General features: G+C 40.4%; 1 protein-coding gene across 3 annotated transcripts in view; it reads right to left on the reverse strand.

Moving 5' to 3' along the window:
• The window catches only part of RBBP8 (RB binding protein 8, endonuclease), a 2,682,217-nt gene that overhangs the window by 1,489,951 nt on the left and 1,165,175 nt on the right, over positions 1-27,091 (reverse strand). For all 3 annotated transcript variants that reach the window (XM_044065365.1, XM_044065366.1, XM_044065368.1), the window contains one exon: positions 497-592. In XM_044065365.1, coding sequence (XP_043921300.1) covers positions 497-592 — 96 coding nt within the window. The remainder of the gene's footprint in view (positions 1-496; positions 593-27,091) is intronic.

Below are 27,091 nucleotides of genomic sequence, written 5' to 3' on the forward strand. Positions count from 1 at the left end.
TTGAAGGAAGCACAGGCTAGACAAGCTGATACGTCGTGGTCTGGGCCTAAGCAAGGAAGGCAGTAAGAGTGGAAATCCTTATGAGGTATTTGTTTCCCACAAGTTAAACAATTATTTACTTTTTCTGACATCGGCTGAGGCAAGAAAGAGTCCCCAATGGGGTACTTAGCTTTTTAGAAGTCTTCGGTAGTAGAAATCTCTGGATCTGACCGACCGGCACTTGCGAACAGCTTCTGCTTCGGGCACCGCGCGGCAAGAAAGACTGAGGAAAATGGCGTTGGCTGATGCCTTTATACCCAATTCGCAGCAGCTATGACGTCGGGTGAAGTGCGACATCAGCCGAGGCCAGACCCAGACTTTAGAATCCGGCCGACCGAAGGGCTGCCTGAGGCAGGACAACCCATATGTTAGGACTGCAGATGCATCCTTGAAGGACATCACAAATGTAGTCTTTTTTTAATCCACACTGTACAATACAATATTCTTTGTGCCTTACCTGTCTTCTAAGATTTTAACATTGTCATGGAGAGCTTTTAATTGTTCTCTTAGCTGCTGATTTTTGCTGTAATACTCGTCAAGTCTTTGTGCATCTCTGAAAAAAAGACAACGTACAAATTATAGACTAAAAACATTATGGCATAAAAGCTACAAAAGCCAGACAACTGCAAAAAATATTAAATAATTTAAAGCACTACAGCATTATTTCAAAGAATCTACCATTATCATAAATGATCATAAAGGATGATAAAGTCTTTTAAGCTCACATCAGCCAATGTAGACTGTAAAAAGGTGAGTAATATACAAATTATGGAGATGGTACGCTAGAAAGAAGATAAAGCAAAATGCAATGTTGGAAATGGCTTACAGAGGACTCTTCTTATACTGTACTTGGTTAATATCACCTCTTCAGACTCGCACTGTGTGTGCAACATACTGAAGGAGAGAAGCAAGGAACACAGAACATCTGTATAAGAACTTATCACAGAAGCAGATCACTTAATAAATGATATTGGGTAAGTACAGTTATTATAGTATACTTGTCATAAAAGTAGGTGTACAAAGAACAGGTTCATTGATGCAGGAATTCATACTATGACAATTTTACTGGACAGTAGCTCCAGGCAGACATCAGTCCTCCACTCTGATGTTTTTCAACTGGGGATGCCCTACAGGAAACTGAATGCAATCTTAGGTTGAGTCCTTTAAAGGAAGACTGTATCACATAACAAGCTCTATTCTTTTTGGAGCCAGGAAAGCACAGAGATACTACACAAACCAATGTTCCTACGGAAAGCAGAAGCAGTTATTAAAGCATAAACTAAATCTATGCAAAAAAACAAAACTGTACAAAGAATTGGGATAGGAAACTCTTGCTATCTACTTCCAAACTAGACAGTGAAACACACCAACATACTGCAGGTATAACCTTGAAAATATATAATCTAACACACAGCCGAGCATGTCTATAAGATGGTACAAAGGTCCAAGGCTTGCTTTAATGACAAGGGAGACAAGTGTGGGGGTTTGTCCTGCAGCAATGATCCTGTTAGTTGAACACTACTATTACAACACAAACACTCATACTACTTACTATACAATGCTCATCCTAAGTATCACTGCTGTAGGACATCGTTATTTGATTTGGCAGTTACCAAACAACTGGTTTTCAATATGCCCTATAGGAAACCCAAAGCAAATCCTGTTCTACATCTTTACTGGACAACAAATATGCAAAATTTTAAAACAAATTCACCCGTCTACTACTTACAGGCAAGTATATTACAAGATGATCAGTATCTTCTCTGTCATCTCTTAAAATATCTTATAAAAATAACATTATCTCCCTTGAGCCAAACATCTAGCTTTTACTTTTACATTACTGGTTTAAAACAGAGGCTACTTTTGTCATTGCAGCCCCTTCTTTATGCTTCCGGTTCTCTGTTTATGCACAATCATTGCCCAAGCAGTTATCTTCACATAACACAAAGCTGAAATCATTCAATGTCTCTCAAACTGTCCTGATCATCTTACTTGCACATCCACTATAGCCTAAAAGCAACAATTGCTACAAACAATAACTCACCTTCTCAAAAATCCAAGTCTGACAGTCCCCAAGCACCCAATGTTAGCACTTTATATAATATATTCCCATTAAGTTTTCACTTTTAAAATAAGGCAGCCATAGAAAACCCACCTCCATTCTCTACCAGTCAGCATTTCAATAACATAATGCTTGACCATTTCAAGATCACCTATTTTCTAAGCAGAGTATACACAGTATGTCTTCATTACTAATTCACACAATTCAGACATGTCAAGTAAACCTGATTCATTCATCCAGTTAGCAACAACAGCACACTGGTGGGGCAAGTCCTCCTCAAGTCAGATTATTCCCAGCTTGGACCAGCATCCATTATCCAGCAACACAGATGACTATTTCTCAACACAAACAAAAACAAAATTAAGTTCACAATTACAGAGGCAAAACATTTTAGTAAACTTGCTGATCTATACCCAACAAATTATATCGAAGATTCATAAGTCGACTCAGAGACCAGGCCAGGGGCCACCTAACTTCTCAAGAGGAAGCTAATCCTCTCAAACAAGTGGATTATCATGATAACCAGTAAAAATCAAGCATCATAGATTAACCCATTTTCAACCAATCAAGGCAGAAATATTAACCATGCACCCTTGTAAATCTCATTCCTACAGTACTTTATCAGAATAAACTTCACTCACATCAAATAAACTAACACTGATTCATAACCATAACAATATCTAAAATTATGCTAAATAATTCGTAAGCACTGTCTCAACAACACCAAATATCAACCCAACCAAAAAAAAATCATCACCTCAACTTAAAACAAGAGAATGGGGCTCTTTCTCCTTAGCAAATATTGCTTGTTCATATTTGCATTAATAATTCCAAAACCATCCAACATACAAAGTATTAAAACATTTTGTCTTAGAGATTGCACAATGGCAAACACAAGATAATGATAGTTTACTGTCTAATGCAGACAAAGAAATACTGTTGTCCATATAATATTCATTTATATTGTCATAAATGTCATGTCCTTTTAATTATTTCAACAACCAAGTAGCACAGCCAGAACTTCTAAGCCTTCTATGAAAGCTCTCATATGGATGAACAAAATGCTGTCAATAGTATGCATGTAACTTCAGTGGTTGCTGCGATATTGTTAAGTGGCTGACAAAATACTACAAACTTAATAGTCACTGTGTTTATTGTGACATAAAATACATTTTAAGACACAGAAACTACAGAATACTACTACTATAAAAATAATTTGTGTTGAAGAATTTGTCCTTTACACATTTTTAGTAACTGGGTTGCAGAAAAATAAAATTTTGATGGAATGTGAGGACATAATTTGATTCTATCAAAATTATTTATTTATTTATTGTTTGATTGACATTTGTTGACTGGGAAAGTCCACTGGGTCAGGAACCCATTTTCAGTGGCGGCCCAGGGAGAAAAGTTCCACAATTAATACAGTCAAAAATATAGACACTTGACAAAAAATGTTTTAAAAGCAGAAATATGCAAAAATAAAAAAAATATATATAAAAGTAGAATACACAGACAATATAAAATGTATTAGTATGTATCAGAACTTATATAAACTTAGATAACAGTTGGCAGTACAGTACAAAGCTTGAGTTGTTTCTTTTTGGCATTGCATGAAAAAACATGACAGTTCTTGCCGAACAGTTATAGCGGTAATACAGCTGCGTTGCTGTCAGGGTAAAAGTTATTTTGAACTATGGAACTGGGTTAGAAATAAGTAGTGAAGGTTTTAAGGTGGTTTGTTTGATTTGCATTGGAATTTGAGGTTATGTAGGAAGTAAGTTTTTAATACTACTTTACATGTCTTTATACACCCTATTTGGGTAATATGGGAGGGTAAGGAGTTCCATTTTTAACAATGCTATGGGAGAACAAGCACTGTCCAGCTCTTTTGTTGGGCTTGGTTACACTTAGTAGCAATTTGTTGGAGGATCTTAGAGTACATGAAGGAATATAGGTTTGCAGTTTTGATGAGAGTGCTGGGCATGTATTTGGTTTATAAATTAGTTTATGGGCTAGCATTACTTGGGTATAGGAAAGATAGTTTGGGAAATCCAATCAGTTCATTTCAGAGATTGTTTGGCTGTGGTGTGAGCGATTAGGCTTTCATGAGGCGAATTTAGCCATTTTACAGTAATAAGACTGAAGTTTATTGCTGAGGGAGGAGTGAAGGTTAGTAAAGCTGGCACTACCATAAAGTAGCGCAGGGATGAGTAAGGTACTTGCCAGATTTGTTTTGGTGTTTTTATCCATGAAAAGTTGATGATGATAAAGTTTGCCAAGTGTTTTCTTTATTGTGTTGAGAATGTGTGTTTCAAAGGTGAGTGTGTCATCAATTGTAATGCCTAGTAGTTCGACAGATTTTACTATTTCTATTTCAGTTCCATCTTTAGATAACATTTTAAAGTCTATATCTGGTGGTTTTGAAGAGAATAATAAACGTTTTGTTTTTTGGCATTTAGTAGCAGTTGTGAATTGTTTAGCCATGATTCAATCTCTGTAAAGGCATTCTGAGTAACTGTGAGGCGGTCAGAGAAATTGTTTGAAGTAGAGAATATTGTCAAATCGTCAGCATACTGGATAATTTTACCTAGCTGAGAGACGCTGTGGAGGTCATTAATAAAGATGTTGAAGAGTAATGGTCCCAGAATGGAACCCTGTCGCACTCCCATTTTGTTTGACAGATAATTTGATTGGACGTTATGCCACTTTACAGATTGTTGTCTATTGTTTAGGTATGATTGATGTAAACCAGTTGAGGGATTTGGGGGAGCAGCCAAGCTTTCTTAATTGGATCAGGAGTTTAGTATGTGATACTGTGCAAAAGCCTTAGAGAGATCCAATAGGATTAGTGAAGTGGGGTGACTTGTATCTAAGGCGTTGTTGACAGCATTGGTGAATGAGAGCAGGGCTGTAATAGTGCTGTGCTCTGGGCAGAAGCCATGTTGAGTGGGAGACAGAAGATTATTATCAATGAGGTACTTGAGTAATTCTGTGGGTAACGCCCATGCACTGGCCCAGCAATCAAGGAGCCTCAATCCTCAGCACTAACAACAGTGAGGGGCGTCCACAACAGGATGGATAACAAATATACACACAGTAAAGTACAATTTCCCTTAACAGCACACAGAGATCACAGTCAGTCTGGGGTTGGTTGCTCTCTTTCTCTCCAGATCTCCAATAAGACTCCCCACTGGCACAGCTATATGGTCCAGATCTTAGCCCAGTGGTCAAGCTAAAACCTCCAGCACCCTCTCTGTCCAACCAGTGCTTTGTGTCCCTGCCCAAGTAGCTGACACACACACACCTTGAGATGTGAGGTATATACAAACACATAGACATTCCTGGGAAAGACTGACACAGGTTCTCAAGCTATGCCCCTTCTGCCCAGACTATAAAGTAGTACCACTTGCCACCAACCACTAATATCAGCTACTGATAAGGCCCTTAGCAAAAGGTGTCCAATTATTTCTGTGCAATATTATTATCCAAATGGTAAGTGTGATGAACAGGGAAGCTTACTTAGAGTGGCTTGGACAGCATCACTATATACATGCAATGTACTCTAGAGCTTAAATTATCTCTAAATAAAACAGCCACAGTTGAAAGGTTTAAAAATATTTAATAATAAATAATAAGAACACAAGGCAATACTTCTTACTACACAGTGCTAGTCAAGACTTCAGACATCCAAAGAGAAATGCTAAAAAATAATGCAGTAGAAAAGTTCTGACATCAATACAGAAAACAGCTAGACCAGACTTACTATTTCCTATCTATATCTAAGAGCAAACACAGTTCTAAAATAACTCCACAAAATGTAAATAAATAAAACATCCACAGGAATCAAGCAAACGGTCAACAACAAAGAAATAAAAAATGCGGACTATAAAACCAGTCCAATTTTAATAACAGAAGTAAGCGCTTTCACCTTTCGGCTTCATCAGACATGATTCAAAAAACAAACTGTCATTTAAATATTCAATCCTTGCTTTCAATTAGTGAATGAAACAATGACATAATTTAAACAGATAGATAAATAAACTAAAAATGAATTGCATATTTGAAATGCATATTTAAACAGCTACAATAAATAATCAATTTATGCACATACAGCATATGCTGTGAATACATAAGGAATACTTAAAACGTAACGTAAAAACATAAGTGTCTTGAACTAACACCTAATAACACTATAATACATACAAAATAAATTAATTATAAATGACGTTACATAAGTAAATATTACAGAATAATAACTTATATGACTTTATAACTTTTACCATCAACAAGGAACTTAAGCAGAATGGTAAACAGTGTTTCAAACAGACACTGCAACCCTTCGCTTCCGTAAGATGGGTTTTAAAGAGGCTTTATCATTCAGCCCAGGCTCTCTATCTGCTGAACATCTGATAATCCATCTAAGTTCACTTTCTTCAGTTAAGGTAACTATATCTCCACCTCGTATGCTCAATTTAAAAGCTTGCATAACTGAAAAAGTAAAAGTATGGCTTGGGCCCCTATCCATAAAATGTTTAGCTAAAGCATTAGTATGGGTACCTACACGCATATGGTAAACATGTTCCCTTATGCGTTCCCTGTTAGTCTTTCCTATATAGAAACATTCACAGGAAACACACTTAGCTATATAAACTACAAGTTCACTCTGACAATTAGTGATAGTATGAAATGTAAACTCTTCCCCTGTAACTGGATGTACAAACGAGGACCTCTCATCTATATATGGACATTGTTTACACTTCATACAAGGATGTGTATTCTCTAATCAACGGAGGAATGATGGAAAGCCCTGTCTAGTGGACGTTGACAGAGCATATGCTTCAAATTCTTCCTGTTTCTAAAAACATAACCTGGTTTAGGTCTTACTACTTTACTTATATTCAGTTCTAAAATAAACTTACATATAGAGCAAGGCAGTGCTGGTAATGTTGTCAGTTCTGAAAACAAATGCAAAATGATCCAATTCTCTCTCTCTCTCTCTCTCTCTCTCTCTCTGTCCTTAAATTGATAACACAGTACTACTGACTCCTTTCAGATTACATCATTATTCTCTATTTCCCAGGCTAACAGAAACGTAACAGCCCTTTCGATCTTGCAGCTGGTCAGGAAGCCAGAGCAATAAAATACATTACATATGTAAATTCTAGCCATTAACTCTGGTCTCAAAACAATAGGAAGAATTCCTTCATTCAGACATCTCGGCTCCAAGTTTTGAGATCAAACAATTATGCAATGCTTGACTTATCAGCTTTCCTCCAGCAGAGTGCAATGTGGTTACATTTTTGAAGTTCAACAATTACCATAATTTTCTTATATTTAAGAGAACAAGTATATGGCTTACATTAATATTTACAAATGAGAGAATTATCTACAAAATCCTATCTAGTTAGGCTGGCAGCTTTCACATACCCCCCACCCCCGAGAACTCAAGCTAGTTTTTCAACTGACCCTTGAGAAGCAGTGCTTGTGAGGGTTAGGTCTATCTGATTATACCTTACTCTAATCCCTGTCTTGAGAGCCCATCTGTGTTTGGTATTGCTAATCCCACTCCAGTGCTGCACTGACATATCATATGCTTGCAACCCTAGGCTCCATCTTAGCAACTTGGCATTTTGCTGGCTGGTTCTGTGTAACCCATGTTAGGGGACTGTTGTCTGTAACTACAGTGAATTTTCTTCCATACAGATAAGGCTGAAGTTTCTGCAGTACCCACACTATGGCTAGACATTCCTTTTCTACAGCTGCATAGCATTCCTCCCTGGGTTACAGCCTACGGCTGAGATAAACCACTGAGTGCTCTTCTCCCTCTGAAGAAATCTGGCTAAGTACAGCCCCCACCGCATGGTTTGAAGCATCCACCTGCACAACAAATTTTTTACTATAATCTAGACTGGCTAACACAGGGAATCCTCCCAAAGCTTCTTTAAGCTTCTGGAATGTCTGCTGTCATGCTGGGGTCCACACTACCTTATCTGGCCTGCCTTCCTTGTTAGGTCTGTGAGGGAAGCAGCTAGGGTACTATAACTGGGGACAAACATTCTTTAGTACCCTGCTGTCCCTAAGAATGCCCTCACCTGCATTTTGGTAACAGGTGATGGCCATGCCTGAATGGCTTGTACTTTGGCAAGTTCTGGCCTGATCTTACCACTCCATGTCCCAGGCAGAAAACCTCTGCCATACCCACCTGACATTTGCTGGGCTTAATGGTCAACCCTACCCTCTGTGGTCTGCCCAGCACTTCCATGACATGCTGAAGATGCTCTTGCCAGGAATAGCTATAGATGGCAATATCATCTAGGTAAGCAAGGGCAAACCCTCCTGCTCCTGCTAAGATTTGATCTACCAGCTTCTGGAAAGCTGTTGGGGCATTTTTCATCCCAAAGGGCATCTTTGTGAACTCATACAAGCCTAAAGGAGTCACAAAGGCTGACTTCTCTCTAGCACTGAGAGTCAAGGGCACCTGCCAATAATCCTTGTAAAATCAATGGTGGTAATATACTTAGCCCCACCCAGCTGCTCTAGGGCCTCATCTGTCCTATGCATGGCGTAAGCATCTGACTCTGTGTGACTATTTAATTTCCTGTAGCTCACACAGAACCTGGTGCTGACATCCTTCTTTGGCACCAGCACCACTGGGGAGGCCCAGACACTGTTGGACTCTTGAATTACCCCTAGTTCCAACATCTCCTGTACCTCCTCTCTCAGAGTCTGACTCTCTCAGGCACCCTATAAGGGGCCTGCCTAATAGGCCTTTAGGGTCATGTATCTACCTGGTGCTGCACCAGGTGGGTGCACCCTGGTTTCCCAGTAAACATGTACCCATACTCCTGTAACACTGCTCGGATTTCTCAAACTTCGGTAGGAGCTGCTGGGACATTGCTACCCCATCCACTAAGGTGTCTGTCCGAGTCTCACTGAGGAGATCAGTCACCAGATCTTCCTCAGACTCCTCCTGCAAGCCACTGCAAATGCACAGCACAAGGGCCTCCTTGTCATGGTAAGGTTTCATCATGTTAACATGGTACAACTTGTATCCCTGCCTCCTGCCAAGCAGTTCCACCATGTAGTTAACATCACTTACCTTTCTTACCACCTTGTAGGGCCCCTCCCAAGCTGGTTGCAGCTTGTTGTGTCTGACAGGAATGGGAATCATTACCTGCTGCCCTACAGCATACTCTCTAGCTCGGGCATTCCTGTCATACCAGACCTTTTTCTACTGTTCAGCTTCTGCCAGGTTCTCCTGGGCCAAGCCCATAAGTTCCCTGATCCTTGTCCTGAGGTTTAGGACATACCTTCCCACTCATCACAAATTAAATCTAGAGGTTCCCTCATCCTATGCCAGTACAATAACTCAAAGGGTGAAAAACCTGTGGATTCCTTAGGAACCTCTCTGTAAGCAAACAACAGATGGGGCAAATATATGTCCCACTCCCTCTTAAACTGGTCTGCAAATGCCATGCAAATGTATGGACTTGAGTGCATAGTTTAACCTCTCAACAAGACCATTTGCCTGGGAATGGTGGGGAGTGGCCTTCAGGTGCTTCACCCCACAGTACATCCACAGACAAGCCAGAAAGTCTGACAGGAAATTGGCACCTGTGTCAGTCAGTATTTCTTTTGGGAAACCTACCCTGCTGAAAATCTCTAACAAAGCATTTGCCACTTTTTCTGCCTCAATAGAGGACAAAGCCACTGCCTCAGGGAAACTTATAGCATAATCTACTACCACTAGGATATACTTTTTCCATGTGGAACTTGGTGTACTCAGAGGCCCCACAATATCCATAGCTACCCTCTGAAAAGGCTCCTCAATCACAGGCAAAGGCTTCAAAGGAGCTCTCACCTTATCTCCTGCCTTGCCTACCTCTTGGCACTGCACACAGGTCCTGCAGTACCCTGTTACATCTCTGGAAATTCCAGGCCAATAGAAGTTCTGCATAATACGTCTCTTTGTACATTTTACGTGCATATGACCTGCAAAGGGAATATCATGGGCTATGGCTAGAAGCGCCAGACGGTAGGCTCTAGGCACTACCAACTGCTGTATTCTCTCAACCTCTAGCCCTCCTTCAGGGGTCCACTCTCTATAAGTAACCTTTTGTCCCATTATACAGAGTCCCCCTTCCCTTGAGAATCAGGTGCCTTACTAGCTACCTGCCTCAGGTCTTGCAGTGTAGGGTCTGAGAGCTGAGCCTGTTTTAACTCAACTCTCTCTTTGTAACCCTTCCCAGCTCCCCTTCCACAGGAAGTCTGGCAACCTCTGACAGCAGTGCCTCACTGTCAGCCTGTGTACTACTACTTACCTCTACCTTTTCAGTCCCTCTGTCCCAGGGAACATCAGTACCCACAAGCAGCTGTGGCTCACCTTCAGTCTTACTGCTACAGCATAGCTTCCTCCCCAAAGTAAACACCTCACCAGTCCTGGCTGCAAGTATGCAGTCTGCCTGGGTCTCCCCCAGGCTACCAGACTCACATGCTTGTCTCCATGCCTGACTGCGTGCAACTGCATTAACACATAGTACTGCCTCATCAAAATCCTTCACTATCAGGACATTTGCAGGATGGTAGTTCGGTATCCCTGTTGTCTCAACACAACCTACAATTGGCATTTTGTCTTTCCCACTTACTGGCTCCATCACCTTTTGTTCTCAACCTTGCCTCCATGGACATCTGTATGCCACATGGCCCCATTGGTTGCATTCAAAACATTTAACCCTAGGTCCTGGACGTGTACCTGGACTAGTGGCTTCCCCTGCTACTGGCAGATTCTGTTGGAGCAGTCTGGGCTGCCCACTATGGGTTCCTTTAGACCCATGAGCAGTACAGGGGGTCCCTTTCCTGTGCAGGGAGACTCTGCCTGCTAGGTATAGGTCTCCCTTCTTTCCCAACTCCTCTGAAGTAGCACATTGTCGATCAGCTAACCAGATCCTCATGTCCTCAGGCAAAGTGTTAAGGGCTTGTTCCCTCACCAAAAGGTTTGCCAGCCCTTCAAAAATGGTGACCTGACATCCACTCACCCACCTATGAAAATAAGTGCTCAGTTCAGCAACATATTCATGCACACTTTCAGCTGCCTTGCGTCTATGCTTACAAAACTTTTTCCTGTAAGTTTCAGGTGTTAGCTTAAAGAATTCTAACAAACAATTCTTAACAGCAAGATAATTAAAACAGTCAACATCAGAAATTTTTGGACAAAATATTTACAGCTTTATCGTGGAGTAAGGAGGTCAGGAACTGTACCCAGAACCTTTGGTCATCATCATACTGTTTACAATTCCTCTCAAACATATGAATGAAAATATCAAAATTATCCCCCTCAGTAAACTGCGGAAGAAATTTACTTACCTTTTGTACTTCTGGGGTCCGGTTACTCCCTTCCTCATTACCTCCATGACTCTGGCGAACAGTCAGCATCTCCTTTACGTGCTGCCTCTGCCTCTCCTTTTCCACAGCTTCCATTTCCAAACACCTGGCCTCCAACTCAAGTCTCTTTAGCTCCAGATGGATTTTTAAGTCCTCTGCACAAAGGTTGAGCTGTCCATTCCCTGAGTGTTGTACATCTCCACGGCCAGTCTGATCGTCGTCCTGGTTTCTGTTTTCTGATGCAGCTGTGACCAAAGCTGCAATCTTGTCTGCCTTAGTCAGGTTTCCCTGCACCAGTCCTTTAGCCTGGCACATCTCAGCCAACTGGTTTCTTGTCAGCTTTCCATACTACTCTGCTGACATGCTTGGCTGCTCTCCCTGATTAAGCTCACAAAAGAAATAAAACAATTGTGATCTGAAATCTGAATATTCACTGCATGGCTGATTTAGAGTACAAAACCACCATCAATGATTACTGTACACAAGCTACAGGAATTCACTATCCACACCACTACAAGCCAATTAGTATGTGCCAACCAATTAATATGTGGTGTGGATATCCCACCACTACCAAACAATTAATATGTGATGTCCGTGCACTGGCCCAGCAATCAAAGAGGCTCAATCCTCACCACTAACACTAGTGAGGGGCATCCACATTGGGAAGGATAACAAATACACGGTAAAGCACAATTTCTCATAAGAGCACACAGAGATCACAGTCAGTTTGGGCTGGTTTCTTCCTTTCTCTCCAGATCCCCAATAAGACTCCCCAATGGCACAGCTATAGGGTCCAGATCTCAGCCTAGTGGTCAAGCTAAAACCTCCAGCGCTCTCTCTCTCCAACCAGTGCTTTGTGTCCCTGCCCAAGTAGCTGACACACACACTTTGAGATATGAGTTCATAGGTTCATAGGTAGGTACTAAGCTATCGGCCCAAGGGCTTACGTAAACCTAGCCATCAAAGTTCCCTGGCTTACGCCACCCAAGAAAGTTATTTTCCTGTGCCACTGTCGATCAGAGAGACAGAAGTGATCCCCGGGGTGTATTTCCTATTTCCCATCCACTCATCAAGATTTTTCTTGAAGAGTGATAATGAAGAACTTTGCTTGACACAGATGGGTAGCCTGTTCCAGAGTATGGGAAGTCTCTGGGACAGGAATCTACCCCTCCAGAATGTCCTGTTTATTGTGGTGACACGGATTACTTCCCTAGAGCATGTAACTCGAAGGGATTGGGATTTCTTTAGGTGTAGCATGTCCAACAGCTCTGGGTTTGACACAGCTTTATATGTTAGGCAGAGATCACCTCGGAGTAGGTGATATGCTACGGAGTAAAGCTGGAGTTTTTTGAGATGGTCAGTGTAGAGCATCTGTTTGAGGCCAGTAATCCTTTGTGAGATACTTCTGTGGCCTTTCCAGCTGCTGTAGATGTCTTATGAGGTACATTCCAAAAGGGGCGCTGTACTCTATAATGGGTCTAATGAGTGTCGAGTAGAGGGGAACAATGACCTCTTTTTTTCCTGGATGAGAACCCTTTTATGATGCGGTGTGCCACGTAGAAGGACTTCCTGAGTACTGTGGCGATGTGACTATCAAAGGACAGACTACTGTGCACCTGTGCCCCAAGATCTCTTATCACACATTCAGTGTTAAGTAGACTGCTGTCTATGTAGTAGTTCATGGGTTCAGAGTTTTTACCAAAGGGGATGACAGTGCAATTTTTGGCATTGAGCTTGAGGCCATGGCTCTGACAACAGGCATCTGTCTCAGCCCTTCTGTAGGATTTCCACATCATTTGGGGACTCGGCTATGGCTCCTAGTTTGCAGTCATCTGCAAACTTCGTTAGCCAGAGGCCTTCTGTGTTTCAGGAGAGGTCCCAGGACTGAACCCTGTGGTACTCCACTTGTCAATGGTTTGAGGTCAGATTTGGAGTCTGCAACTTTTACAGTGTGGGTTCTGTCAGTGAGCCAGTTGGCAACCCATCTTGTGACGAAGGGATTTATACCTAGTTTAGTGAGTTTAGCTATAATTCCAGAATGGGGGATGGTGTTGAAAGCCTTGGCGAGGTCAAGATAGGCTGTGTGAACCACATTACCCTCATCTACAGCTTTGGTGACGGCCTCAAAGAAGTCGATCAGGTTCAGGAGGCATGATCTGCCTTTCACTAACCCGAACTGGGTGGGATCCAGAGTTTGGAGGTTAAGAATGTCTTTGTTTATGAGTTCCATGATGATACGTTCAATGGCCTTGCAGACCAGGCTCGTCAGGGTAATAGGGTGATAGTTCTCGGGATCAGTGGTGGCTCCACCTTTGTGGGGTGGAATAACTGTTTCTGTACTCCATTCAGTCGGCACAAAGCCTGATGTGAGGCTATGATTGAACATGGTGCTTAGGTGGGGAGCCAGTTCATTCTGAAGTTCATATAAAATGCAACCTGGGATGTTGTCCGGTCCCATGGATGCTGTGTTTTTGGCTTTAGAGAGTGTAGCTTTTACCTGCATAGTTGTGATTACAGGGACTATGCATTCTTCCTGTATAGATAGGGGCCCTTTAGGGGGTGGGGGGGTAAAGTTAGCACTGAACCTATCTGCCAGGATGTTGGCAATATCAGTTGGTTCTGTAATTTTTGTGCCGTTGTGCTGTAACTCAGAGCAGATCTGGGTGTTGCCATTGAGATTCTTGACATAAATGCAGAATGCTTTGTGGTTGTCCTTAGAATCAGTGGCAATTTTGTTTTCGTAGCTAGCTTTTGGATTATCCTATAAGGGATCTCAGCTTCTTACTGAGGCTGACCAGGGAGCTCCTCCACTCACGGCATTTTACTCTCTTTTGCAACAGTTTCTTCCTTCTGTTGTACAGTTTGTTTATGGCAGGGGACCACCAAATTGGCTTCCTTTTTCGGAGGATATCGTAGAAGCCTTGGTATCACCAATAAGAGCACGATAACCTCCTCTCTTATTTCGTGTTGAAAAAGAAATTTATTTCACAATAAAAAATCCACATTAAAAAGTATTTTAAAATTAGGTTAAGCGCTTTCACCCACTACAATGTGGGCTTCTTCAGAACAGTCAATGGAAACAATACAGCTTAAATTCAAAAGTTGTCGCCAAAAACAACTATTTCTTTTTCCTTTTAAAGCCGTATACACGTTATTTAAGCACAATCATATGAATGCGTTCATATTAAGTATACATATAAAATAAATACTTATAAAAACCTTTTATGCATTCATATATCATTCATCATATCTAAATTCTATCTGTACTATATTAAATATATTTTTTGTGTATAAAAACACTGAATGCATAGTGAGAAAAATGTTAATATAACTAATGTAAGTGTTTGATCATATATAAAAATATAAGAAAACCAAACACCTGATTTCATATTTAGCTATACGCTATATACTAATGTTCTAAATAAATGATGTGCTAAATACATAATATTAAATACAAGAAATAGGAACCTAAGAATGAAGAACCACACTGAAGACAGAGAAATTCGTATTTAGTTAGCGCTTTTATTTACTCAGAATAGGCGGTCTGATGAAGTTTACCTATTCTGAGTAAACAAAAGCACTAACTAAATACGAATTTCTGCGTCTTCAGTGTGGTTCTTCATTCTTAGGTTACTGGTTCGTGTATTTTCTGCTTTGTTCGAAATACAAGAAATACATGAAATACATAAGAATTCATAAAAATTAGGTGGTTGTATGGTGTACCTTCGTATCGAAAAATACGAAGCTGCAAAATCCAAATAACTCATGTCAACAATTGACAGATGATGCAAACTAAAAATGCTAATAATGAATGTAGTAAAACTACTACATCCAAATTTAACATCTAAATATAGCCACTTGTATAACAACACCAGTATAGTCCCAACTGTTTGTATGTTGAGCTGAAATGATGATAAAAAAATGTTTTCTTACATGAATATATGTTGAAATGTAAAGAAAACATTAAAAATATCTCTACCTATATTTAATAAAGTTGGTCAAAACAATATCACATAATATTAAACTATTTCATCTCCAAAATGGGCTTGCATGGAATATGATCGTTGAGACCCGGTGGAATTGTCGCATCTAAAAACAATTGCCACCACACTTCCTTAAACGCTAACAGGGTTTTGTGATCTCCCCCCTAGGGTCCACTTTTATAAAATGGCAAATCTAAAATCATGTGTTTCTCCCACCCTCTCAATATGTCTATATAAGGCACTGGTGGTGTCCTTCCTCCTAATACTATGCATATGATCATAGATCCGTTTTCTAAAACACCTCTCCGTTTTTCCTATATATTAATTCGCACATATAGTGCACTTGGCCATATATATGAGCATTTTTGTGTTACAATTGCCATATTTAAATTTCACTATTGTGTGAGATCCATTGTTTATTTTTATTCTCTCTTTTTCTAAAATGTATGTACACTGATTACAAGTCCCACATTTGATGGTGTGTTTCCTATTGTCTTTATGTACCCCCATCCCTCCTATAGATGAATTGTGCTTTTCTAAATAACTTTTAATATTTCGTCCCATCTTGTACACAAATCTCGGTTTTGTACCTATGATGTCTTTTAATATATATATAATATAATAAACCCTTATTGGGATCAGGGAATGTTAGCAGCTTAGTACAAAATCAAAGGAAAAATAATGATCATGATATCGTTCAACACCAGAGATCTTGTATACTACAGTATAACCCAGATGTAGGACAGTTGACAAATTTATTAACAAAATATTGGTATTTGATATCTGGGGATTCAATATTAAAAGACATCATAGGTACAAAACCGAGATTTGTGTACAAGATGGGACGAAATATTAAAAGTTATTTAGAAAAGCACAATTCATCTATAGGAGGGATGGGGGTACATAAAGACAATAGGAAACACACCATCAAATGTGGGACTTGTAATCAGTGTACATACATTTTAGAAAAAGAGAGAATAAAAATAAAAATAAACAATGGATCTCACACAATAGTGAAATTTAAATATGGCAATTGTAACACAAAAATGCTCATATATATGGCCAAGTGCACTATATGTGTGAGTTACCATATAGGAAAAACGAGAAGTGTTTTAGAAAACGGATCTATGATCATATGTATAGTATTAGGAGGAAGGACACCACCAGTGCCTTATATAGACATATTGAGAGGGTGGGAGAAACGCTTGATTTTAGATTTGCCATTTTAGATATCATAAACGTGGACCCTAGGGGGAAGATCACAAAACCCTGTTAGCATTTAAGGAAGTGTGGTGGCAATTGTTTTTAGATGCGACAACTCCACCGGGTCTCAACGATCATATTCCATGCAAGCCCATTTTGGAGATGAAATAGTTTAATATTATGTGATATTGTTTTGACCAACTTTATTAAATACAGGTAGAGATATTTTTAATGTTTTCTTTACATTTCAACATATATTCATGTAAGAAAACATTTTTTATCATCATTTCAGCACAACATACAAACAGTTAGGACTATACTGATGTTGTTATACAATTGGTTATATTTAGATGTTAAATTTGGATGTAGTAGTTTTACTACATTCATTATTAGCATTTTTAGTTTGCATTATCTGTCAATTGTTGACATTTTATTTGGATAGTGCAGCTTCGTATTTTTCGATCCTAAGGTACACCATACAACGACCTAATTTTTATGAATACTTATGTATTTCTTGTATTTAATATTATGTATTTAGCACATCATTTATTTAGAACATTAGTATATAGCGTATAGCTAAATATGAAATCAGGTGTTTGGTTTTCTTATATTTTCATATATGATCAAACACTTACATTAGTTATATTAACATGTTTCTCACTATGCATTCAGTGTTTTATACACAAAAAATATATTTAATATAGTACAGATAGAATTTAGGTATGATGAATGATATATGAATGCATAAAAGGTTTTTATAAGTATTTATTTTATATGTATACTTAATATGAACACATTCATATGATTGTGCTTAAATAACATGTGTATACGGCTTTAAAAGGAAAAAGAAACAGTTGTTTTTGGCGCCAACTTTTGAATTTAAGCCGTATTGTTTCTATTGACTATGTTCTGAAGAAGCCCACATTGTAGCGGGTGAAAGCTCTTAAGCTAATTTTAAAATACTTTTTAATGTGGATTTTTTATTATGAAATAAATTTCTTTTTCAACCGAAATAAGAGAGGAGGTTATTGTGCACTTATTGGTGATACCAAGGCTTCTACGATATTTGTTGTGCATTCCACTATTGTGTATTTTTTGGAGGACAGCGTCTTGGTTCTGTTTGGGATAGCACGATCCATGCACTTGTGTAAGTGCTTATAGAGTGCATTTGTGTAGGATTCAGCAGTCATAACTGTATTGTCCATCTGTATGGGTGTCATGTAGTTCACCACTTCTGTCTTAAGAAGCATGAATTTGGCTTTGGAGAAATATTTTACCGTGGTTTCCTTAATGGGGGGTGGGGGTGGGATGTGGATATCAAGGATGATTAGCTTATGATCGGATCGGACCAACGAGGAGTTGACTTCAGGTGTGGAACACCGGTCACTCATGTTGGTAATGACTAGGTCTAGGATATTGTTGACCCTAGTGGGGGTGTGGATAAGTTGATCCAGAGCACTGCAGTTTATGAATTCCAGAAAGCGCTGTGTGAAGGAGTTGGTACACGAGTAGTTTTCCCAGTATGTACAAACACACAGGCACTTCTGGGGAAGGCTGGCACAGGTTCTCCAGCTATGCCCCTTCTGCCCAGACTATACGGTAATACCACTTGCCACCAACCACTAATATCAGCTACCAATAAGGCCCTTATCAAAGGGTGTCTAATTATTACTGTGCAATATTATTATCCAAATCGTAAGTGTGATGAACAGGAAGGCTTATTTAGTTAGAGTGGCTTGGACAGCATCACTATATACATGAAATCTACTCTACAGCTTAAATTATCTCTACATAAAACAGCCACAGTTGAAAAGTTTAAAAATATTTAATAATAAATAATAAGAACACAAGGCAATACTTCTTACTACACAGTGCTAGTCAAGAGTTCAGACATCACAGAGAAATGCTTAAAATAATACAGTAGAAAAGTTCTGACATCAATACAGAAAACAGCTAGACTAGACTTACTATTTCCTATCTATATCTAAGAGCAAACACAGTTCTAAAATAAACGTACATATAGAGCAAGTCAGTGCTGGTGATGTTGTCAGTTCTGCAAACAAATGCAAAATGCTCCGATTCTCTCTCTCCCTCACCCTCTTGTCCTTACATTGATAACACAGTACCACTGACTCCTTTCAGATTACATCATGATTCTCTGTTTCCCCAGTCTAACAGAATCTCAGAGTGTAACAGCCCTTTTGATCTTGCAGCTGGTCAGGAAGCCAGAGCAATAAAAGACATTATACATGTAAATTCTAGCCATTAACTCTGATCTCAAAACAACAGAAGAATTCCTTCATTCAGACATCTCAGCTCCGAGTTTTGAGATCAAACAATTATACAATGCTTGACTTATCAGCTTTCCTCCAGCAGAGTGCAATGTGGTTACATTTTTGAAATTCAACATTTACCATAATTTTCTTACATTTAAGAGAACAAGCATGTGGCTTACATTAATATTTACAAACGAGAGAATTATCTAGAAAATCCTGAATAGCTAGGCTGGTAGCCTTCACAGTGTGTGTACACACTTCTCAAGGATTTTGGATAGCGGGGAAAGTATAGAGATGGGGCAATAGTTTGAGGGGTTCTTGATACTTTCCACCTTTATATAGTGGAGTAATAAAATATTTTTTCCATAGATATGGAACGTATCCTTCTGCGAGAGAGCAGTTTATAAGAATACTTACTGGATATGCAATTGCATTTGCTGCTAGTTGTAAATATTCTGGAGGAAGGTTGTCTGCAAAAAGAGAGCATGGTTTGAGGTTTTTTTTAATAGTTTATATATGAGAGATGTGGATACTGGTTGAATAGAAAATATGTGAGTTGTGGAAGGATTGGAATTCTTGTCAGGAATGAGTGGTGCATTGTCATTTTGTATGAGATTATTAGTATTCTGGGAGTATTGGTTTGGCCTTGTTGAGGAGACTTTGATTAACTTTTGCATGGTGGTAATAAAGTGGGTATTAAAGTCATGGGAAATTTGATTAGGGTCTTATCAGGGGCAGGAGAGGGATTCCGTAGAGTTCCAGGGTTGAGAAGGGTGGAGACTGACTTCCAGAATTTCTTTGGATTATTTTGTATGGCTGTTAGCTTAGAGGAGAAATATTTTTTTATCTTGTATTACTAGATTCTTGGCTCTATTTCTTTGTTGTTTGGAATTAATTTTGTTTTGTTGTATTCTATCTTGCTTAGACTCCGCTCACTACGAGAGTTAAAATACACAGAGATGTAAAAAAAAAACAAAAAGGTATGTACTCACCATAACTTTTGATCTGTGCATTTTCATTCTTCCTCAAGTGATGGGTCTCAGATCTAATATGGATCCGACTAGGTCGCTTCTACCAGATCTTCGGATCCAAAAACTCTTGAGCACCTTCCTTTACCCATAACGCCCCATCAACCTAATGTACCTCAGATTAAGTTTCTTGCCTTTAGGAATAAAGGGCAACATCTTAAAGAAAAAGGAAAGGATAGCATTAAAAAAACAGCTGAAGCTTAAACAAGGAAGTGCAGTTTGCAAAGGAAAACTCTTAGTATTTACAAAAGAAAAGGGAAGGGGGTAGGTGGGCAGGAAGTTGAGGAATCATGAAAATTGACAATGCAGATGGAATGTTATGGTGAGAAAATAACTATCTGTTGTTGTTATTTTCATTCATTCATCAACTGATGGGACAGAGTCCCCAGCTAGATGAACCTTGGGTGGCCCTTATGGAAGGATATTCTGGAGTACTGTGGAGCCAAACACAGCTCTATTTCTGGAAACCAAATCCGATTTGTAATGAACAATAATAGTTTGATTATTAGTCCAAGTGGGAGCTGCACAAATGTCATCTATGGAAACTCTTGACCAAAAGGCTGAGCAGACTGCTATACACCTCATGGAATGAGCTCTAGGAGGATTAGATAGGGATAATCATTTTTTAGAACAGAGGAATTAGATATAATTGGTCAGCCATTTAGCCAATTTAACTTTGGAAACTGGTTTACCCAATCTGTTAGGAGAGAAAGAGATACACAACTGATTAGTTTTCCTAAAAAACGTTGTTCTATGGAGATAAAATGAAGTTGTCTATGCACAACCCAAAAGATGAAGCATGTATGCTCTTATTTGAAAAGTTTGAAAAGAAAACTGGAAGGTTAATGACTTGGTTGATATTAAACTCTGAAGCTACCTTAGGCAGAAAGGATGGGTTGGAGCATAAGTAAACTGTGTCTGTGTGAAAAATCTGGTAAGAGGGCTTGGTAGATAGAGCCTGGAGTTCAGATATCCGTCTAGCTGATGACTAGAGAAATGGTCTTTCAAGACAAGAACTTTAGAGCTGGCCTGGCCAAAGGTTAAAATGGAGTTTGGAAAACAGTTAAATCCCAAAAAGGAGTAGGATCCTTTATTGGAGGTCTGAGTAAAAAGGCCCCTTTGAGAAAGGTTTTACACAAGTTAGAATAAGCTAAGGTAAAATTATTTTCTCCTAGGTGGAAAATCGAAATGGCAGCCAACTGGACCTTAATAGTGGAAAAATCCCCCCCCCCTCATTAAAAAATCAAAGCCAAAAAATCAAGTATAGCAGGAACAGGAGCAGAGAAAGGATCCAGGTCCCTGTTTAGGGCCCAGAATACAAACCTTTTCCATTAACTTTTGTAGATCTTTCAAGTAGAAGCTTTCTGAGAAGATAAGAAAATATGACAGCCCGGGGAGGAGATACTGGGCTGTCTAGCAATTAGTGGAACTGGATAAACCATACGGTTCATCTGCTATGTACAGATGAGTCAGCCAAATCTGACAAGTCCAATAGGGGGCAACGAGGATCACTGAGCTCTTCAACCAGTACTCTTTCTGCAGAAATTTGGGGATTAGAGGTGATGAGGGGCAAGCACAGAGGAGACCAGAGGGCCAGTCATGGTCATCTCTTGGTGACAACTCCTTTGGGGGTTCAGGGAAAAGAACCTGTGGCACTTGTTGTTGAGGGGGGATGCAAAAAAGTCACAGTATGGCTGGCACCATTGATGGTAAATTCTCTCCATTAGTTTGATGTTGTGAGACTACTCATGAGATATCAAAATGGACTTGCTGAGTTTGCCTGCAATCACACTGGCATTCCCCAGGATGTCCAGTGCCATTAGAAAATGACCAGAAGAGATCGCCTACTGCCACACTGTCATTACTTCTCAAGAAAGTGGATAAGACTTGGTTCCTCCCTGTATGTTGATGTACCAGACCATGGACATATTGTCCATCTAAATAGCAACTGTCCTGGGGGGGGGCATCTTGAAAGGTCTGCAATGCTAGGAGGACAGCTCTCATTTCCAGGACACTGATATGCATTTTGGCTTCTTCGGGGGACCATGTACCTTGTGTTGTCCTTCCCAAAAAATGCTCCAAGTTGGGAGGCATCTATGGTCACCATGGTCTTGGGTAAGGGAAGAACAAATGGATAGCCTTCAGAGAGTTTATTGGAATGAATCCATCAAAGAAGGTATCTTTTGCACACGTTTGTGATCTTGACAGAAGCGGTTAAAGGATGTTTAAAAATAGACCACTGAACTGATAGCATCCATTGAAGAATCTGCATGTGAAACCTGTCTAGGGAAACAAGAGTGATAGCACCGGCCATAGATCCCAAGGCTTCTAAAATTAGACAAGCTGGAAGAGAAGACTGATGCATTATTATCCAGACCTGGGATATGAGTGCCTGGATTCTGGCAGGAGGAAGACAGGCTATCTGACTGACCATGTTCAGATGAGTTCCTATGAACTCCAGACTCTGTGCAAGTGTGAGTTATGATTTGCTGTAATTGATTGTGATGCCTAAAAGGAGGCACAACTGGAGCAAGTAGCCCCTTGCCTGCGAGAATAGATGCCTGGTTGGGGCATTTAGAAGGCAGTCGTCTAGTTATGGAAACACCTGGAATTAAAGCAGCTTCAAGTCAGCTGCCACCACTGCCATGCATTTGGTGAAAGACCTGGGAGCTGTGGTGAGACCAAAGGGCAGGACTCTGAACTGGTAATGACTGGCTCCCAGCCGAAAGCACAGATACCATCTGGAGTGTCTTCTCATTTGGATGAGATAGTACGTCTCTTAAAGGTCTATCAAAAACATCCAATCATCCTTTTGCAATAGAGGCAGAATGGACTGAACCGTGACCATCTGGAACCTTGAATATTGCACAAACTAATTCCGTTTGCTGAGATCCAGAATGAATCTCAAGCCTCCTGTTTTCTTTAGCACTAAAAGAATCTTGACTAGGTTTTGGATCCTCTCTGCTCTGGGGGGACCTCCTGGATGACTCTTTTTTTCTAACAGCTTTTCTATTTCCAGTGCTGCTACTTCCCTCTGATTGGGTGGGACATTGGGGATTCTTTTCATTGTTGTGGGGGGAATTTGTGAAAAATGGTATCATATAACCTCTGAATATAATTCTTTGCACCCAGGTTTCTTTTGTATAGACAAACAGATTCTTTGGTGCAGATACAAACAGCCCCCAACTGCCTCCACAGGGGAGCAGTCGGGCCCCCCCTCTTCAGGAGTGCTGAAAGAGTTTGTCCAAGGAGGAGTCATGGAAACCCTGATTCTGCTGGCTACTTCTACTACTAGATAGAGTCTTCCATTTAAATTCTCTCTTCTGTCCTTGGGAGAACTATCTTCTCATGAGTCTTTCAAAATACCTTGGGATTTTTATAGATCCATATATTTCTACCTCCTCATTGATTCAAGGAAAATGCTCTTTGAGGGTTAAGAAAACGTAGACATTCTTGTTCACATCTGGAGAGCATGTCCTTCACTTTACGGCCAAATAAGGGAGATCCAGCAAAGGTAAGAACAAATGGATGGTCTTCGGAGAGTTCACTGGAATGAATCCACCAAAGAAGGTATCTTCCCCACACTTTTGTGATCTTGACAGAAGCGGTTAAAGGACATTTGGACCACTGAACTGAGGGCATCCACTGAAGAATTTGCATGTGAAACCCGGCTAGGGGAACAAGACTGACAGCAGTCACAATGTCACAACTAGGCATGTTTCCTAATGGTTATACCTGACCCAGCTGCCCATGAGGTACCTTCGGCTGCATGAGAAATTAGCCTCATGGATGCATTAGAAAGTGAATGAAGGGTGGCCACTTCTGATGTGATGCTATTTTCATCCTCAGCACACATAGACACAAAGAGATTTGGACAGTTCTTTAATCAAATCTCTTTGCAATCTTGTAAAATGTGCAGGGTAGTTCAATAACCACAGAGCAAAGGTGACTGAAGCATAAATGCGCTTCTCTTTTCTGTTCAAGGCCCTGGACTCCACGTTAGCAGGATAGACAGAGGAGCACAGTTCTGCAAGCTCTTTTTTGGTGGCCACCACCACAACCATGGCATCAGCTAGGATCCCCTTGCTCGAGTATGCCCTGTCCTTGGGAGGAGCTAAAATTTTGTCTGGACATTTACGGATCAGCTTCACAGTATCCATTTTTTTCCACACTGCTGAGAAATGAGATCTATGAGTTCATCAGCCGGGAAGGGGGGGGGGTCACCCAAGGTTTAGCTGAACCACACCCAAGAGTCTTCAGGAACACAGATTCCTCCTGGGAAAAAGTACTGGTAAACCAGCCACCTTTCAATTTTAAAAGCTCTAGAATGTCTCCAAATGAGACGTCTTTAGGTGGAAATCTGAGGGACCCTTCCCTTTCATCGAAATCAGTGTCCTCCCATGAGATATTCCTGAGGAGAATCTAGTTGTCTCCTTTTACACATTCTCTTCTGAGGGACCTCATCGGCTGACTGGTCTGGAGAGGTATCAGAAGTGAAGGGGGACTGACTAGAGACTTGATCGGGCTGGCTGTCCCAGTGGAATGGAAGAACAAGGCTCAGAGCCAAGAACCAAATGAGACATAGTTGTCTGATCTGAGGAGGGTAAGGATGTCCTACCTCTTGAAGGTGGAGTGCCTGAGGGAAGCTGAAGTCAACAGCAAAGAAGCCGAAATTACCTGAACTGTTGGCTCCAGCAACCCTGCAAGCACTCTACCCAAGAAAGGAGTCAGACCTGAGCTGTCCAGCGATGACTCCAATAGCTTCGTAGTCGTCTCTGGTTCCCCAGACCCGGCGCTGATGCTTTGGTTCCGAGAATCCTCCGGCTCCAAAAGGCTCAGAGCATACCAACTCAAGGAAGTCACTGGAGTCAAAGAACAGACTTGCTTCAGATCTGATAGGGCACTCCTAGAGGTCTCAGATCCAAGGGCTCCAACACAGTACACTGGATCAGATAAAAAGAAATCATGGGGGAAGGAGTCATGGGGGGTGGCTCATGGATCTGATGGGAGACAGAGCCAAGAGACCCCCCCATCTGGATCTGAGCTCTGAGGAACTTTCTCATTATCCTATCCACATCAGCATTGGACAAACTGTTGGAAGACCTAAGAGAACAGGTGGAGGATGGAGGTCTGAAGTGTCTACAGGGGAATTGCTCAAAGAAGGGTGGTGGAAACCTAGATGGTACCAGATATGGTAGGGGAGGTGGTGATTGGATCTGTAACAATTCTGAATTTGATGTGCATGGATCTGTGGTGGTCGGATCCGACTTTCTTGAAATTTGTGAATGCGGCTCCGATAAAGGAGTCAAAGAAGAAGTAAGGTCTGGCACACCTCTTGTGAGATTCCTTTTCATTAGAAGTTGAATCAGGCTTTCCTTTATCAGTTTTCTTTGAGGAGGTTTGAGCTCTAGCAGAAGGAGAAAGAAGAAGGTCCTTCAAGACTAACTTGTTCCTCCTGTCAGTAAGAGCCAAAGAGTTGAAGCCATAGCAAATGGAACAATCCACTTCTAAATGTGTGGCTCCTAAGCAATAAATGCATTCCCTCTGGGCATCCAAGTTTGGTATTTTATGCCCACAGGTGATGAACTTTTTAAAACCAGTAGGCTTGTCTACCAAATTGGTCTAACTAAGCTACGGGAAAAAAGGGGAAATTACAAAACTGCTATTTTATTTTTTAAGATATTAATTGGATAGAATAGGCAGACAGAAATACTCCAAACAGTAGAAAGGTAAGAAGGAGTTTTAGAAAAGTTGAGTACCAGCAATGGTACTAAGGAGAACTACCATAAAATTGTAAAAGAAAGTGCTCAGAAATAACTCAAAAGTAGTCGAGAGAGTAAATAAGGGAGGTAGGAGAGAAAGGAAATAAATGTCAACAAAAGTGAGTAAAACTCACCATTTTCCAGAGAAAATACCCAAAACATTTGAGAGCAAGAGGATCTACTTCTGTAGCTAAATGTCAGAAGCAAATATGAGGTACATTAGGTTGGCAGGAAATTGTGGGTAAAGGGAGGAGCTCTAGAGTTTTTGGATCTGAAGATCTGACAGAAGTGCCAAGTCCGAGACCCATCATTTGAGGAATGAATGAAAATGACAACATCAGATATGTATTTTAAAATGTCCAGATTTTCCTTTTCCATCAATACAAAATGAGGCATTCACTTTTCTTGTCTAATACGTCCTTCTGAAAACTTTATAACACTTTCTCAAATTAAGTGTGTGAATCTTCTGCAAAACCTATAACTATAAACCAGATCAATCCAGTGTGGAAGATATTTTCAAAGTTACTGGTACCCAAAACAAAGCTGCAAGTTGTTTCATTACATTCATATAGCACCTCATAAAAATGCCCTTAAGTCAATTAATTCTACTGAATAGTCAAAATCAAAATCACTCCTCTTTTTTTCTCACAAAATGATGTTGACCAAGACTCAGAAGTTGAGACATCACTTATTCTCTCACACACCACAGATGAAAATGAACCACAAATGAGGAAAAAGAAAGTACAGTTGTGTACCTACCATAAATGTAGATGTTCAAGTGTATTCACTGTTGCAGTCATTACACTTGGGTTATCCTCCTGGCAGGCTACCCGCAGTCGGCCAGAATTTTAAAGTCTAGGTCCGGCGTCGGTTGCTGTCGCCTCTTCCCTGACGTCAGTGCGTCAGGGGTATAAAAGATGCAGCCAACGGCCATTTTCTTCAGTTTTTCTTGCCCCAGATGTCAGGTGCCCCCAAATAGGTAGGCTAAAAAAATATGTATGCCAAGAAGCATGCAGGTACTAAAATAAACATTACCTTCATCTACAAGCAAATACACCTCATAGGTTGCATAAAATAGAGAAGTACAGAAAAGTCCCAGCAAAGAAAAGGGGGATGGTGGGTGGGTAACCTGGACTGCAACAGTGAATACACTTGAATATCTACATTTATGGTCAGTACACAACTGTACTATGTTCATCGTGTTTCACTGTTGCAGTCATTACACTTGGGTTGAATCCCAAAGCTGAGGTTGGGTGGCTGGGCCTAAATAAGATTAGGAGAGGCTACAAAGCCCTGCAGAACTGCAGTGGCAAAACCTGCTCTGGATTTAGAGTAGAGAGGTAAGTGGTAGTGCTTG

Source organism: Protopterus annectens, chromosome 3.part0 (assembly GCF_019279795.1).
Source record: "Protopterus annectens isolate FY-2018-M chromosome 3.part0, PAN1.0, whole genome shotgun sequence".
NCBI lineage: Eukaryota > Metazoa > Chordata > Ceratodontiformes > Protopteridae > Protopterus > Protopterus annectens.